The sequence below is a fragment of the Brassica rapa genome, chromosome A07 (genome assembly GCF_000309985.2).
Source record: "Brassica rapa cultivar Chiifu-401-42 chromosome A07, CAAS_Brap_v3.01, whole genome shotgun sequence".
Taxonomy (NCBI): Eukaryota; Viridiplantae; Streptophyta; class Magnoliopsida; order Brassicales; family Brassicaceae; genus Brassica; species Brassica rapa.
This window is the reverse complement of record NC_024801.2, coordinates 22,738,474-22,754,917: the sequence shown is the minus strand read 5'-3', so window position 1 is coordinate 22,754,917 and position 16,444 is coordinate 22,738,474. Positions and strand designations below refer to the sequence as shown.

At 35.7% G+C, this 16,444-nt stretch overlaps 2 protein-coding genes and 1 long non-coding RNA gene across 3 annotated transcripts; 2 read left to right on the top strand and 1 right to left on the bottom strand.

The window, feature by feature from the left end:
- Window positions 1–6,298: 6,298 nt before the first annotated feature.
- On the top strand, window positions 6,299–11,139 carry LOC103831021 (lipoxygenase 6, chloroplastic). Its single transcript, XM_009106864.3, has 9 exons — window positions 6,299–6,680; window positions 7,609–7,883; window positions 7,972–8,206; window positions 8,304–8,636; window positions 8,717–8,802; window positions 9,172–9,285; window positions 9,366–9,670; window positions 9,754–10,020; window positions 10,214–11,139. The coding sequence occupies exons 1-9, from the start codon at window positions 6,299–6,301 to the stop codon at window positions 10,971–10,973; spliced, it is 2,757 nt and encodes a 918-aa protein (XP_009105112.1). The 3' UTR covers window positions 10,974–11,139.
- Window positions 11,006–12,904, bottom strand: LOC117126874. Its single transcript, XR_004449608.1, has 2 exons — window positions 12,127–12,904; window positions 11,006–11,990 (listed from the first exon to the last, which is right to left on the bottom strand). It is a non-coding gene; the product is annotated as an uncharacterized LOC117126874 (long non-coding RNA).
- Window positions 12,905–13,181: 277 nt separating this feature from the next.
- On the top strand, window positions 13,182–15,870 carry LOC103831020. Its single transcript, XM_009106863.3, has 4 exons — window positions 13,182–13,677; window positions 14,433–14,864; window positions 15,132–15,456; window positions 15,543–15,870. The coding sequence occupies exons 1-4, from the start codon at window positions 13,195–13,197 to the stop codon at window positions 15,683–15,685; spliced, it is 1,383 nt and encodes a 460-aa protein (XP_009105111.1). The 5' UTR covers window positions 13,182–13,194; the 3' UTR covers window positions 15,686–15,870.
- Window positions 15,871–16,444: the final 574 nt, after the last annotated feature.

Genomic DNA, 16,444 nt, shown 5'->3' with positions numbered 1-16,444 from the left:
TGTAAAATGATATAGAAACTGCTACAACAAGCTAACAGTTAAGATTGTTCACAAAATGCTTTTAACTACCGGTAATTTTCTGTCATTTTGATTTATTTACAGTTTGTTTGGATATTAAAAATAGTATAAATCATAAATCAATTTATTCACAATTTTGTTAGATTATACTTTCTGTTTATTCTTATTAACCACATTTATTTTAAATGAAGCCCTTTTATTGGGTGGTCCAAAGGAGTCACAAATATACATAGGCATTTCTAACTAAAATGAAGCACCTTAAACACCATACCGATTTATACATACATTAAGCTTCTCTGAACAAAAAAACAAAAAAGTAGTTAGAGAAGCAAATATAAGTTGGCAAGGAAACGTGGTAATATATGATCAAGGAGAAATGTTGTTAGACAAGAGGATCCATTATGGAACAATAAAGTGGCGTCTCTTTCTTCTTTTCTTTCTTTACTGACATGGAGCCATTAGTGGACTTCCCTTGTTCATGTGCCCTTGTGGGGTAATAGCTTTTACATCAGCAACAGATTCTGATATGATTATCCTCATCTCACTATTAAATGGTGCGATTCACCATCTTATTCATGTGTATTACCTTCTTCACCATCTTGAGCTATTTGAAGCTTAGTCCAACTAACATCTCCAATTTGATGATTGTCTTTTATATAAATAATACAAATAAAATAAAATATTTCGTAATTTAAAACCGAAAGAGAGTTGTTTATGCTTTCGTTCTCTTATAAGATCAGGATTATCAAAATAAAAATAAAATAAAGTACAAGTACAGGATCATATCAGGAAGCTACGTGAAGCCGGGCTTGGGTAATCATAAGTTTGGTGTTCTTCCTTTTTTAAATTTATCATAAATGATACCGTCGCGGATTCGCCGATAAGATTTTTGCCCACGAGGAACATATTATGTGTGTAATCGATAATCGATATTGTGTTCTCTTCTTCACTTAATTTATATTATTTTCGCAGAAAAGCAATAGTTTGGTTAGTGTGACATGAATTCAAGTCATTGTCTTTGTGCATATACAATTCGATCACACATGACCTGTTCACACTTCACACGGTTCGTCTAATTAATTCAGATTTTGGAGGTGTAACAATTTGAATGGATAATCAACAACCATCAAATCCAATCATTCAGGAAAACTCTTATTTTTATAATAGTCTTATTACAACAGTGTCAGTGGTTGCCAATTAAAAAACGTACTTCTAGAAAACAAAAACATTATATAAAAAAGAAAGAAAAAGAGAGGTAGAGGCCATTGTTAATTGACTATCCATCGATATCGTCTTCTCGAAATATCTACCGATTAGATTGAATATATTATTATTGAGATATTTAAGGATCTTACAGCGTCCAAGGAAACCACCATGTAAATGCTTAGTTTTCAGAAGAACATGTGCTTAATTATTTAAACTCTACAAGTTCACAAGCTTAGAGTTAATGGAAAAAAAATAATTTAGAGATAGTCATTGCCCAACATGAGTCTGCATGCATGTGGTTGAAGAATACTTTTTGATATGTCTTATATTGATTTTTTATATAAAAAATAATCCAAGATTATGAACTTATTTTAAGAGTATGAACTTTTCATATGTGCATGTAATATAAATCTCTTTATTTTGGAAATCTGAAAAAACAAGCAAAACAATGACAACAGATAAATAATAATATCAAAACACTATCTAAAGTATTTTAGATAAATAAACATGATAATTTTTTGGATAATGGAATGGATTTAGAAACTCAGAACATCTAGAATTAGTATTCAAACTTCGACTACAAATTAATTTCAGGATGAATCACAATTTAGATAAGTTTGAGTGATTTTAGTATTTTTTTAAAGATATGTTTAAAAAAAATGAATAGTTTTCATATTCGTCTAATATATATTTTATTTTACCCAATTCAATAAAATTAATAATTCTGAATGCATAGTTTATATATAATGTTGCTGACAAAAAAAAGTTTATATATAATGCTCAAGAAATCGGTAGATGACTGTTAAATGTTTTATATGAAATTATTAAGGGGTGCTTAGACTATTTTTTTGAACATCTAGATTGATCTTTCAAAAAGTTGTTTAAAAATAATTGTTTAGTTTAAGTTCTTTAACTTCAAAATAAAATACTACTATTTAAACTTTAAAAGCATACCTATTATAACTGAAGGTTAAATGCAACCAAATACCAAAATATATATTAAATTAAAATTTTAAATTAATTATTCATGCAATATGTACTTATCTGAGACTGAATTTCAGTCTGCTATAAGTTTCTTTTGGGATTTAAACTTTTAGTGTTTTTTTCGGATATCAATCTGGGTTCAATTTTGATTAAACGGATATATAAAACTTATAACCCAAAATATCATAGAACAAGATTCATTATATATTTAGGTCGGATTCAGTTCGGTTCAGATTCACGGATCAAATTCTATTCAAATTTTTAGATTTGGTTTATTTGTCCCCCTAGCCTATGTTCGTGAGAAGCCAAATGGCTAACGATGAATTTCTCTCGCAGCTATATTTTGAGATGGAAGCTTTTACTCAGTCCATCAAGAAGATCAAGATGCTTCAATTATGTTAAAAATGTTGAGACGGACATTTTGTGAACTGACAGAAGTGACGCGGTTCCTTATTCAGTGACCACCCTAAACTAACTCTCTCAAATTTTGAACGACTTTTGCTCACTTTATGATGAAGTATATTTTCATTCATTCTCTGTTTTTAATTCTGAATTGCCTAGAAGACTCTTGGACGGCGTATCTGTGTGAACTCCTATGAATTGCTCTACAATTTTAGCTTTAAAGTTGTTTTGAGAACTAATTTAAGCATTAAGTTTAAAATTGATCCCTGCTTATAGTTTGCTTCTCTCTTCTTTACTGCTAGTGATAGATCTGGCCATCTGGGGATAGAAGGTATATTATAACTTTAGTCATAAAATTATAGGAAAATGAAATATTCGAACGGTGAAAACATATAAAATAAGAGAGATGACAAAACACTTCAAATACCTAAAGTAAGTAGGGATTTTTGCAAAATTGACCTATAACTTAAAGTCAAACACAAAACTAACCTCTTTTTTTTTTGAAAATTGGTTTTGCCTTATTCACTCCACAAGTTCATATAATTTACGAAAATGCCATCAATTTTTTTTTTATTTTTTCTTTTCGAAAATGACATTTTTACTCTCTCACCCTCATCATCTTCAAGTAATTACAAGATTGCCATTGTCATCAATACCACAACCACCATGAACAACCAATTTGAAGCTCTTAATGCTCCTAAAATCGATTTACCCTTCTTCTTTTTCCATTCTTGTGAACTAAACACAACATATCTCTCACTTTCTCTCCACAATGAGCTAAAAAAACTCAAGATTTTGATTCTAAAATTTTTATGGTTCATAGAGTCATAGAAGCTAACGATTATGGGTGGGTGACTTCCGTTTGTGATTCTGTGTGCTTGGAGAAGCCTTATGTATGCTAAGGAACTTATCTCACTAATTTAAGGTATGACATCGAGTTTTTTTCCAGATCTGTTCGTCAGACGACTTACTTGGGAAGTCGTCTGGCTGTAGACGACTTACCTTTCAGTCGTCTGGCTGTAGACGACTTACCTGGAAGTCGTCTGGTCAACGCAGAGGTTATTTTTGCAATTGACTTTGAAATCTGTAACCTGCGACGACTGAAAGTTAAGTCGTCTACTATTGTTTGGTTTCAAAAAAAATTCCAAAGAACCTAGACGACTTACATTTCAGTCGTCATAGGTTAGTTTTGTATTTGACTGGATAATTTCAGAAGTTTGACTTCCCTAGACGACTTACATTTCAGTCGTCTGGCAAAAATTAAAATAATAATATTTTTTTAAAATAAACGACTTACAATTAAGTAGTCATAGGTTAGTTTTGCAATTGAAAAAAAAAACTTCAAGATTTAATTATACACAGACGACTTATAATTCAGTCGTCCACCAGACGACTTAATTGTAAGTCGTCCAGGATTTTTTTCCGAGATTCTGGTCAAACCTCGTAAATCCTGGACGACTTACATTTCAGTCGTCTCGTGGACGACTGAATTATAAGTCGTCTGTATATAATTAAATCTTGAAGTTTTTTTTTTCAATTGCAAAACTAACCTATGACGACTTAACTGTAAGTCGTCTACTTTTAAAAAAATATTATTATTTTAATTTTCACTAGACGACTGAAATGTAAGTCGTCCAAAAAGTCAAACTTCTGAAATAATCCAGTCAAATGCAAAATTAACCTTTGACGACTGAAATGTAAGTCGTCTAGCTTTTTTGGAGTTTTTTTTTTAACCAAACAATAGTAGACGACTTAACTTTCAGTCGTCCAAAATAACAGATTTCAAAGTCAATTGCAAAAATAACCTCTGCGTTGACCAGACGACATATAGTTTAGTCGTCTAGACAACTTAGATTCAAATAGACGTACATATTACTTTATAACAACTATTTTATTAATTAATATATAATTATAATTTTATCTTTTCATGTATATTTTGTTTCTAACCATTCATATATATTTTAAAGGTTCAAAAAATTCAAATAGACGTACGTTATCAACTTAGGATATTGCAAAAAAAAAAAAAACTTAGGATATTGCATGTGTCTGTATATATCCTATTATACGGGTTAGGCAATGTGATTTATTCTGTTTTTAATACACTATAATTTGTGAAAATAGGTACTATATATTCATAATTTTGTTTTAGAACGAAAACCCAAATGTTCAATTGGTGATGAGTATTTTTTTTTTCCGTCAAATTGAAATTTTCATTAAACGGGCGGAGCCCAACTAACACAATACAAAGGCTAAATAAACGGGTCCAAAAAAAACGCAAATCACCAACCGGGCCCAAAGCCCACCTACGACACTCGATCAGCTCGAAGAAGCCCCGCCGCCGCGCGGATACACGCTACGGCTCAGACGTCGCCCCCCTTCGACACATCACCAGGTAGACCAACCTTCGATTAACTAGAGAGAATCGGAAACCACACAATCCACACATCGCCACCGCAAACGCCTTCCTCTCCGGTGAAAACTAAACTCGGAGAGCGTCAATCGATAGTTCGAGAGCTCAACCGAAACCGTTCAAACCCATCACCGAGATAGAAGCTTCGTGCGACCTAACACCATTAACCATGGTCGAGCTTCGATCACCCTCCTACGGGATCTCCCCCCACCCAAACAAACCAGAACCTTAAAACTAAAAGAAAAATGAGAACAAACTCTAAAAAACGAACCCTAGGGACCCAAGGCGGCGAGGCAAAGCAGCGGAACGCTTTCGCCCCCCGAGATCTAAACCGACGCCGTCAGAGCTAAGGTAGCTTCTACCATGCGGGGACAGGAACCGGCGTCGGCGGAGCTGAAAGAGCCTCCGCCTCCCGAAGACAAAACCAAAAGACCAAACGAGGAAACCTCACCACGCCTACTTCACCCCGACCGCGCCCTTGCGCCAGAGACAGATCCGCCATAGACGACCTTTTTCCAGAGCTCAAGCAAGGCGGCAAGAAGAGGAGACGAAACCGAAACTGAAACGACAGCTTTACTAATGGCTGGGGGCCCCGGTGACGGCACGCGCGCGAACGCGCCGCCCGTCGCCGGACCCTATGACAGATCTGTTTTCTCTCTCTCTTATCCGTTCTCTCACTCACAGTCAATTGGTGATGAGTATATATTGAAAACAATTTTCAAATTTAATGAAATAACATACAAAAGACCGAGAAGTTACCCAGCCCTTTTTTGTGCAACAAAGTTACCCAGCCCTAAGATTCGGTGTTTTGTTTTATACTAGATAGATACATACGTACGTCATAACACAAAAGATACAGAATTGTTTTTGACCAAAAAAAAAAAAGATACAGAATTGTTCCTTTTTTTATTGCGTTGACAAGGAAGTTTTGTCGCGTTTTGAAGTAAAAAAAAACTCATAAACTTCCATGCCGCTTATCCCACTGACCAGTCATACACGTGGCTTTCTACTTGTGGAAAATGTAACTCACGCGCTCTTACACGCATATATTTTGGCTCGGACAGGATCATTTGTTTGACCGTAAGAATTGTCGTCATTTTAGTTTTACCGTAGTTGGGAAATGTGTACTGAAAATTTACCAAAACGCAGTCGTTTCACACGTCCGAATTCCTCTAGCACGAGGTCCACGATACAAACGATTCACGCTGGCGTTATTTATCAGCTCTCTTGCTCGCTCTCTCTCTCCAATTGTAGAGAAAAATAAAAAATAAAATAAAAATGTTTATAGCGTCTCCGGTGAAAACGAACTTATACGGCGTCGGCTTAGTGAGATCTCCGGCGTTTCCCGTACTTCCACGTAGGCTACAACACCGAGTTCCTCTCTCCAGACAAGTTCGAGCTGTGATCTCGCGGGAAGAAAAGGCGGTGGATCAAGAAGATGAGAAAAGTATAAACAGATCAGTCGTATATAGTAGCTCTCCTGCGTTTCCATGGCAGAGATCTAAGTATACAGGAACAAAAACGGTTATGGCGGTCGTGAAGATCAGGAAGAAGATGAGGGAGAAGCTAACCGAGAGGCTCGGGCATCAGTTTGAGCTTTTAATGAAAGCTGTCGGTCAAGGGATGTTGGTTCAGCTTGTTAGTGAAGATATAGATCCTGGTTCGTTTTCACTTACTTCTTTTGTTTCTAAAATTATATTTGCTTTAAAAAAAAATACAAATCAGTTTATCACTATTTTGAGCTAGAGAACAAAACCAAACACATAGATTCAGTCCCAGTTTTTACCAGTTTGGTCGTTTCTGCCTTTCTTGGATTTATCCTGGACTTAGGTTTTGATTCTTGATTTCATCTTTTTTTGGTGCTAAACTCAAGATCACAGCTATTCACTCGTGTATAATTAAGATAATTACATGGTTATTAAATTTTGATAAGTGGTTGGTTGTTAGTTAAAAGGACCACAATGATCACAATTCTTATTCTCTCCCTCTTTGCTGCCATGGCCCTTCTGTCGGAACTAGTTGGTCATTGTAATGATCACTTTGCTGCAAAACTGAATCTTTCATCTTCCTCGCTAGATCTGACTTTTTTCTTTCTTACTTTTATTGTATGAATATCTTAGTTTGTGTATTTTTGTGCCAGATTGTGAATTTATCAAATCCGGTTTCTCATTTATTCTAAGACTATATAATAAGCTAGTGAGAGTATTAAATAATGTAGAAAACGATACTTGACTTTTCATTCCGTTCTACATTATTTAGATCTCTTTTTTTTTTTTAACACAACATTATTTAGATCTCTTATTATATGTTTTCAGAGTATCAGTATCCTTTAAAAACTTGTACTCATCTGCCACATGTTGTATTATAATTTGTTTAATTTATATAACATTAATAAATAATTAGATTATATTGAAAATAATAGTGTTATAGTATTGAAAATTACAATATTATTTTGGGCATTGGAAATGTCCACTTAAATGCTTATAGTTGCAGTAAAAAGGGATATCAATAGGGTTAACATTTTTACCAGCACAGGCTTCTTCTCTAACTTGGATGGTGACACAATGTTTGTTTTTTATATGTTACAGAAACTGGTTCAGGTAGGAGGAGTTTAGAAACTCCAGTGCTAGGACTCCCCAAGGCTCGGAATGATCCTAGAAACCTTGAGTTCACAGCCACCTTCACTGTACCGACTGACTTTGGTAAACCAGGTGCCATTCTTGTCACCAACCTCCTTTCCTCAGAGATTTGCTTGTCGGAGATTATCATCCGTGACGGAAGTGACACCATTCTCTTCCCTGGTAACACTTGGATCCACTCCAGGAATGAAAACCCCGAAGGCAGAATAATCTTCAGAAGTCAAGTGAGAACACTTCTTCTTATCATCAAAGTTCATTTTATTTCTTTAAACATCTTTCACCTAACTATTATTCTTGATGTTGTTTCACTAGCCATGCTTACCTTCCCAGACTCCTGCCGGGATCAAAGAACTACGAGAAAAGGACTTGAGGAGTGTCCGTGGTAACGGAAAAGGCGAAAGAAAGCCTCATGAGAGGATCTATGACTACGATGTTTACAACGATTTAGGCGATCCACGTAAAAAAGATCGAGTTAGGCCTATTCTTGGTGGACCAGAGAGGCCGTATCCAAGACGCTGCAGGTCTGGCCGGACTCTCGTTTCAAGAGGTGAGCCATCTCTCTTCTCTCTAACTCACTTTACATAGTACTAAGTAATACTAGCATATTGTCTTTGGTTCTTGACTTGCTTGGTTATATCATTCAGACCCACCGTGTGAGAGCAGAGGAAAAGACAAGGATGAGTTTTATGTTCCAAGAGACGAAGAGTTCGAGGATATCAAGAGAGACACTTTCACAGCTGGGAGATTAAAGGCTCTCTTTCACAACCTAGTCCCATCTATTGCAGCTGCATTGTCAAACTTAGACATTCCATTCACATGCTTCTCGGATATCGATAAATTATACAAATGTGACATTGTCTTGAGACCCACGGAACCAAAAGACACAGGTCTTGGGGGCTTTTTTGGTAGTTTTGTGGATGGGATTCTTAACGTTGGAGAAACACTACTAAAATACGACACACCAGCCGTTATAAAATGTAACCTTTTGTCATTCTTGAAATGGTCTCATTCAGAGTGTAACCATTCCTGAAATGTAGTTTCTGGTTTGGTTGTTCAGCGGACAGGTTTGCATGGCTGAGAGACAATGAATTTGGACGTCAGGCTCTCGCTGGTGTCAACCCTGTGAACATTGAACTTCTGAAGGTATGTTTCATTTTTCTTCATTTTTAAAATCAAGAATATTATTGTGTGAGAGTTTCTGAAATGTTAAATGCTTTATAGCACTTTTTTTTGACAAAAATCGCATAAAATGAGAAAAATCCCTAAAGTGGTATTTAATTAAAGAGTAAAATAGCTAAATTACTTCAAATCCTATAAACCCTTACTCCACCCCCTAAATACTAAACTATAAACCCCAACCACTAAACTCAAATCCAAGATGTAAAATAAAAATGGCTTTAATTAATACTATTATTTAAATTTCTTTTCTTATATGCTATTTTTAGAATAAAAATGTATCTTAATGCTATCATATGATATTTCTCTTGTGAAATTTGTTGTGTGTATTGATAGGAGCTGCCAATTCGAAGCAAGCTTGACCCGGCTGTATATGGACCACAAGAATCTGCTCTCACAGAAGAAGTGATTGCTAAAGAAGTTTTACACTATGGAATGACTTTGGAACAGGTTTTGTAATAGTGTACTATAAGAATCTTCTCATGTTGTTGATCACAAAACTAAAAGGGTTAATATATTGGTGAATCCAGGCGTTTGAAGAGCAGAGGTTGTTTCTATTGGACTACCATGACATGCTCTTACCCTTTGTAGACAAGATAAACTCCCTCAAAGAAGATCCAAGAAAAACATATGCTTCAAGAACAATCTTCTTCTATTCAAAGGCGGGTGCACTGAGGCCGTTGGCTATAGAGCTCTCCTTGCCTCCTACACCGGATAACGAGAACAAATTTGTTTATGTGCATGGACATGACGCTACCACTCACTGGATGTGGAAACTAGCCAAAGCTCATGTCTGCTCAAATGATGCTGGTGTTCATCAACTAGTGAACCACTGGTAACATAAGTTAACTTGAGCTTTGATTTTGTGGTCTCTATTGATGTATTGAAGAGACATGTCTTTTTTTTTGCAACCCTCAGGCTAAGGACTCACGCTTCCATGGAGCCATACATCATTGCTACTAATAGACAGTTGAGTACAATGCATCCGGTTTACAAGCTGCTTCACCCTCACATGCGCTACACGCTAGAGATCAATGCACGTGCACGTAAGAGCCTAATCAATGGAGGAGGAATCATCGAAAGTTGCTTCACTCCAGGAAAATACTCGATGGAACTAAGCTCTGCGGCATACAAGAGTATGTGGCGGTTTGACATGGAAGGACTTCCTGCTGATCTTGTTCGAAGGTTAATAAAAGACAAACACTCTATTAGTTTGGTCAGATGTGATGCAGAAAAAATTCCAAATATTATGATTATCTAGTTTATCACTTATTAATAGGATAATTACTTCTATTGTTTTATGGTTTTCTTGTATATAGTCATTTACGCTTAAGTCATGTATGTCTCTCTATCTAATGCGATATGACATTATTTATAGGGGAATGGCAGAGGAGGATGCTTCAGAGGAATGTGGTGTGAAGCTTGTGATCGAAGACTATCCATACGCAGCAGATGGTCTTTTGATCTGGAAAGCCATCAAGAACCTAGTTGAATCCTATGTGAAACACTTCTACTCTGATACTAAATCCATAGCCTCTGACTTTGAGCTCCAAGCTTGGTGGGATGAGATCAAGAACAAAGGTCACTACGACAAGAAAGACGAGCCTTGGTGGCCTAAACTCAACACAGCACAAGACTTGACCGAGATCCTAACCAACATGATATGGATCGCCTCAGGACAACACGCAGCCATCAACTTTGGTCAGTACCCGTTCGGAGGGTACGTCCCGAACCGACCTACGCTGTTGAGGAAACTTATACCACAAGAAAACGATCCGGAGTACGAAATGTTCATGAGAAACCCTCAGTACAGCTTCCTAAGCTCTTTACCGACACAACTCCAAGCGACTAAAGTGATGGCGGTGCAAGAGACGCTCTCGACGCATTCCGCTGACGAAGAGTACTTGATCGACCTGAAAGAGAATCAGAGACGTTGGTTTCAAGATGAGGAAGTGGTTAAGTATTTTAGCAAGTTTTCTGAGGAGCTTGAGGAGATAGAGAAGAAGATAAACAAGAGAAACAAAGATAAGAAACTGAAGAACAGAACAGGTGCTGGGATGCCTCCTTACGAGCTACTTCTACCTACTTCTCCACATGGAGTCACTGGCCGTGGTATTCCAAATAGCATTTCCATATAGTTTATGTGATTATTATGTTGTATGGGTTTTTGTTTGGTGGTAGAGTCCATATCTGTAAAATATATATGAGGATTATTATGTTTTTTCCTTCTTCGTTTATCAATGTATCATGATAGTAATGCAAGAAGTTTTATACTTGTATCGTATTGCATAAATTTATATTTTTATAATAATTTAGGACTGATAGTGATTAAAGCTAAATTCATCGGTAATTAAAAAAAGTGGAAAATGGTCGTGACTATTTTTTCCCGACAGGTATTTTCTGATAAATAAATAAAATCTGTAAATGGGTATCATTATCATAGTAAAGTATACTTTGGGACACCGAAAACCAAATTGCAAATTAAAAAACACCACAATAGTCTACAGACACCACTTCGTATGCTTCTTGTCAATGTTGTCATTGTATGCTGTCTTTGTAATCGCAGTCAATGCCGGCTGAGGAGGGGGGCAAAGGGTGCCACATCCCACATTCAATTTGGTGTTGTAATAATCAGAGTTCCTGATTTTATATATTTATATATTTTTGAATAATATAAATTTTAGAAATAGTACAAGGTTTTTGATTGAAAAGCGTTAGTGAATATATTTTATTTACAATATACATATAATTACTCATAACAAAATCAGTATAATACTATAAAACTTGAAAGGAAAAAGTACTAAAATACCTAAAAATTAAAATTTGAAGGTTTCATTTTTTTTACCTAGCACCTATGATATAATATTGAACGGCGCTGATAGCAGTAACTTTTCACAATTACTGTCCAGCTATAGTTCCAACTACCAACAAACAAGTAATAATATGACCATGTTACCTTATCGTCATTTTGTTTACATGGTGCATTGCAGAACCCATATCTAATAGCATAATCAGTTTCGTAACCAGATAAAAGTTTATTTGGAGAAAAAATGGTGTTATTAGCAGTGCGCCCTATGAGATCTTGTAGCGGCATTTAGACATTGGGCTTCGACGCTTCGTGTTCCTCATATAAATGCCCCATGGAGTATTTTGAACTGATCACACAAATAGTACTGTATCTTTTAGTTTTTTTTTGTGTGTATTCGTATGACGTATTTTATTTTTTTGAACAAGTATTCTTATGACGTATAAAAATATAATACTAGACCAGAAAAAAGGAAAATGCAATACTAGATGGGATCTGATTCTGAAGGACTGAAACCACACAAGATTTGCAGGCCCCCAACTTTATTTCATTGTAATAATGATCTTCATGGAGATAAATAAACGAATTTTGGTGGTATCTGCGAATTAGACCTCATCATTTACAATTGAATCTAAGATCTGAATCAAACCCGAATAAAAAACCTATATACACACTAATCCGATTTATAAAAACATCTGAACAGATTTATATGACACTTATAAGAAGTTTATGTATGTTGTCAAAAAGGTTTATGTATTATTTAAAACCATCTAAACTCAAATATATATTCAAAAGCTTGAAAAATTGCAAATTGTGAAACCAAGATATGAATTAGTACTTAAAACCTAAATATATATTATAATCTCAATAATTCAATATTTGATTAATTAAGGATTTTATGGCTCTATATTGGCTCAATAATTTAATATTTGATTAATTAATGATTTTATGGCTATTTATTGGATTAAGGGGATTAATTATAATCTCAATAATTAAATTTTATTTTTTTGATAAATATATGAATTGATCATTAAAATCATAAATTAACAATTACTATATACTTATATAAAGTTTATATAAATATAAACAACAAATTGTATTGCTTATATATTCTTTATAAATAAATTCATCTCCAATTTCCATATATTTCAATATTTTGATGTAATTTAAGAAAAATAATTGAAAGAATCATAGATAATCTTGTATATATATTTGGTCAACCAAAATAAAAAAAATGAAACGTTCTACACTCTGAACTGTGACCGTCAGCAAAAATATTATAAAGAAAGTTTAAATCTGTATCGAGTACCAAAGTATTATTCTTTCCCACGTCCCAAACGAAGAATCAGGTGGGTGGATTGTATGTTCCTCATCGACCGTTGAATCTTCAGTCTAACACCCAATCTAACGGCTTAAAACCACATAACACAGAAATTTAATTTTTTATAAACTTTCCCCTCTAATTTACCAATCCCTCATTTCTTCTGATTCTCATATTCCCGATTAACCGGAAAGATGAATCACAGCCGTCGACCGGGAGTCTGAACGGTCAGATGTCGATTTTGAATGAGATCGTATCCGTCGCCGTGGGTTTCTACAAACGTATTCAAGCTCTGATGTCTAGTGACCAATCACCACCCGTTGAAACTCCGTTGCTTCATCAAGAACAACCTCCGCCCGACGAAGAAGACGACGACCTCGGTCAAACACTACGAAGGCTAGAGATGTTTCTGACGCTCCTCGGGTTTAGCCAGTCGTCAACGCGAAGCCTTGTCTTGTCGTGGATCGTGTTTTTGACGATCGGTTTGGTGCTGCCGGTGACAGTGTTGGAGCTAGGACATTGTGAAGGGTGTGAGAGGTATCAGAACAAGAGCTTCGAACTCAACATCGTTGTCTCGCAGGCGTGTCTGGCTGGTGTGTCTCTGCTCTGCGTTTCGCATAATTTGAGGAAGTATGGGATTAGGGAGTTTTTGTTCGTTGATCAACTCAGTGGTCGTATGGGACGGCTCAAGGATCACTATATGCAGCAAATCTCGGTGATTTGATTCTTCTCTTCTACTCTTTTTTCTTTTTCTTTATGTGATGATTATTCTTGGTTGATTATGAAGGATCATTGGTTCTACATATCATATGATCTGATCTGCTTCTTCTTCTTCTTCTTCCTCTGCTGTGACACATTCTTGTTAGAATGTGTGTTTCAATCTTGAGAACTGAAACTGACATCTAGATCTCTAGTGTGCTTTTCTAGGTGGAGGTTTTGGACCGAACACCGTCTTTGAATGTCTGAAACCACAACATGTTAGTGCTAGTTTTGTCCCGAACATTATCGGTTGTTCTTAATGTATTTTTACATTAATTCTAGAATGTATTTTTTTTTTTAGATTAGGAAGAGGTTTTGAGCCGGAGTCCTTTTCTAATGTCCAAAACGATAGTATACTGATGTTGCAGGTAGTTGATCATTATACGTAATAGAATAAAAGATTATGTGATGATGATGTAATTGGTAATTTAACTAGTGTTAAAAAAAATTTGTAATGTCTGATTATATAGTATCTAACTTTTCCCTTTATTAGGAGTTTCTAAACCAAATCTTGTAATCCTCCAGAAATCCTCTGAAATCACAACATCTAATATTTTTTTTATTTTCTCAATTGTAACTCGATCTTGTAATTTATAAACTTTGCATGAAGTGTTTATTTTGCTTGAAATCAGAACTTCGGGATTTTTTGTGATAAAAGTAAGCATCTGATGTGGAAAGCTGATTTTTTTCTTCTCTTTTACCTCGTTGCAGAACTCTGTGAAACTGCTTGGACTATGGTCGCTCATATGTGTTGTTCTGAAAGCTGTTCGAGAGATTATTCGGATGTTATATGTACCTCATGACCAGCCGTGGCTATCTGTTTTTATCCTCTTATCTATGATCTTATCATGGACTTACTTAAGCACTATATTTCTAGCTGCAAGCTCCATGTTTCATTTGGTCTGCAACTTGCAAGTCATTCACTTTGAAGATTACGCAAAGCTCTTAGATGAGGAGTCCGAAATCTCCTTTTTCATCGGCGAGCACACTAATTTGCGCCGTTACCTATCCAAAATAAGCCATAGGTTCCGCATCTTTCTGGTTCTGCAGTTTCTAGTTGTTACAGCTAGCCAGTTCACTACACTTTTCCAGACCACTGCGTACAGTGGGCGTATCACTTATATAAACGGTGGTGATTTTGCTGTAAGTCACCTTCTTCTTCTTCGTTAATGGTTAGAGTTTTTTTCAATTGTTTACTCTATTTTTTTCTTCAAAATAAAATAATTCTATTTTAGAGTAAAACTAAAATGATTAATAAAAATACATGAATTATTTTATTTATAGAGTAAATCTATTTTTTACTTATAAAGTGAGAAATACAGTTGAGTTTGAGCTTTTTTACTCTAAACTCTATTTTTAATGTTTTTCTCTGGGGACTGGGGAGGTTAAGCTTGGAAGGTTTATGTTCAGGTCTCGGCGGTGGTCCAAGTTGTTGGAATCATATTATGTCTACACGCGGCAACGAAGATATCTCACAGAGCTCAAGCAATAGCATCAGTTGCAAGTAAGTGGCATGCGATAATGTCTTGCTCATCTACGGATTCAACTCAAATAAGGGCTTCTCCTAGTGGAGTTCACTTGGAAGCCACCACGAATCCACCCGTCTCCTTTCGGATTTCCAATTCAGAAAGTGATATGGAATCAATGGATCACTACATGCGGATGCCTGCTTGTAATAACAGCCACTTTCCTTCATACATGTCCATGTCTTCATATCACAGAAGACAAGCTTTCGGTGAGGATTGTTTCGCTCTTTTTTTCTTTCCTTTTCCGTCAAACCGGTCATGATGAGCTGATTATAGATGATTGTTGTGCTTGCAGTGTTGTATTTGCAGATGAATCCAGGTGGGATAACGATATTCGGATGGACAGTAGACAGGCATCTGATTAACACAATATTCTTCATTGAGCTCTCTCTTGTTACCTTTGTACTTGGGAGGACTGTAGTTTTCACTTCTGAATGACCACAACAAAAACAAAGGTTTGGTGTATCATACACAGTTTCTTTAACCCTTTTGCCACATATGTAACATTTTTAATTTTTTTTGAGAGGAGAAGAAACTTGTCATGAGCTTCTATTAATTTGCTTACGTGTACAGTGTATTATAAGCTTTTATTGGCGAGGCTTTGATTGATTTTTTCTTATACACCTCAAGTCTTCGGTTTTTTTCTTCTCGTATGAATGCGATTGGAAGATCATTAGTTATTAGACCATAAAACCAAAATTGTATCTCAGTTTTGTGATTAGGTGTCTTGCCACTTACTACTTAAGTCCACCTGTTCCTTGTAACCCGTAGGCAACAAATGCATCTGCATTCCTTACGATCTGACATACATGAACCTGAAACTAGGTTCAGGTCCAGAGCCATTGACTTTTAGAGAACACATACGGCTCGTTTGAACTCTCTTAATGATCATATCATCCTCATTTTTTTTCTATACCACTATTGTGTCCATTCTCTCCCTGCGCTGACACATTATTGATGTTGAATTTCACCACAAACTTTTCGACTTATCGGCCATAAGGAGTCACATGTCCAGCTGACTTCCCGGTAGAGTAACTGTAATATTTTGATCTGCTTATGGAACCAAATGGATCCGGATGTAACCGTTAATACTTGTTTATTAATACATGTATATTCTGGAATCACGTCCAAAAGCCTCGATCAGAAGAGTTTGTATGTCTTTTTAAAGAATACATGTGCTCAAACAGTCAAACTTGA

Excerpts from the sequence above, each read along its gene's own strand:
- LOC103831021 (XM_009106864.3), top strand. The coding sequence starts at position 6,299 with ATGTTTATAGCGTCTCCGGTGAAAACGAACTTATACGGCGTCGGCTTA. Across the intron at positions 8,637-8,716 it reads CACACCAGCCGTTATAAAAT|CGGACAGGTTTGCATGGCTG; the intron begins GTAACCTTTTGT and ends TTGGTTGTTCAG. Across the intron at positions 8,803-9,171 it reads TGAACATTGAACTTCTGAAG|GAGCTGCCAATTCGAAGCAA; the intron begins GTATGTTTCATT and ends GTGTATTGATAG.
- LOC103831020 (XM_009106863.3), top strand. The coding sequence starts at position 13,195 with ATGTCGATTTTGAATGAGATCGTATCCGTCGCCGTGGGTTTCTACAAA. Across the intron at positions 13,678-14,432 it reads ACTATATGCAGCAAATCTCG|AACTCTGTGAAACTGCTTGG; the intron begins GTGATTTGATTC and ends ACCTCGTTGCAG. Across the intron at positions 14,865-15,131 it reads TAAACGGTGGTGATTTTGCT|GTCTCGGCGGTGGTCCAAGT; the intron begins GTAAGTCACCTT and ends GTTTATGTTCAG.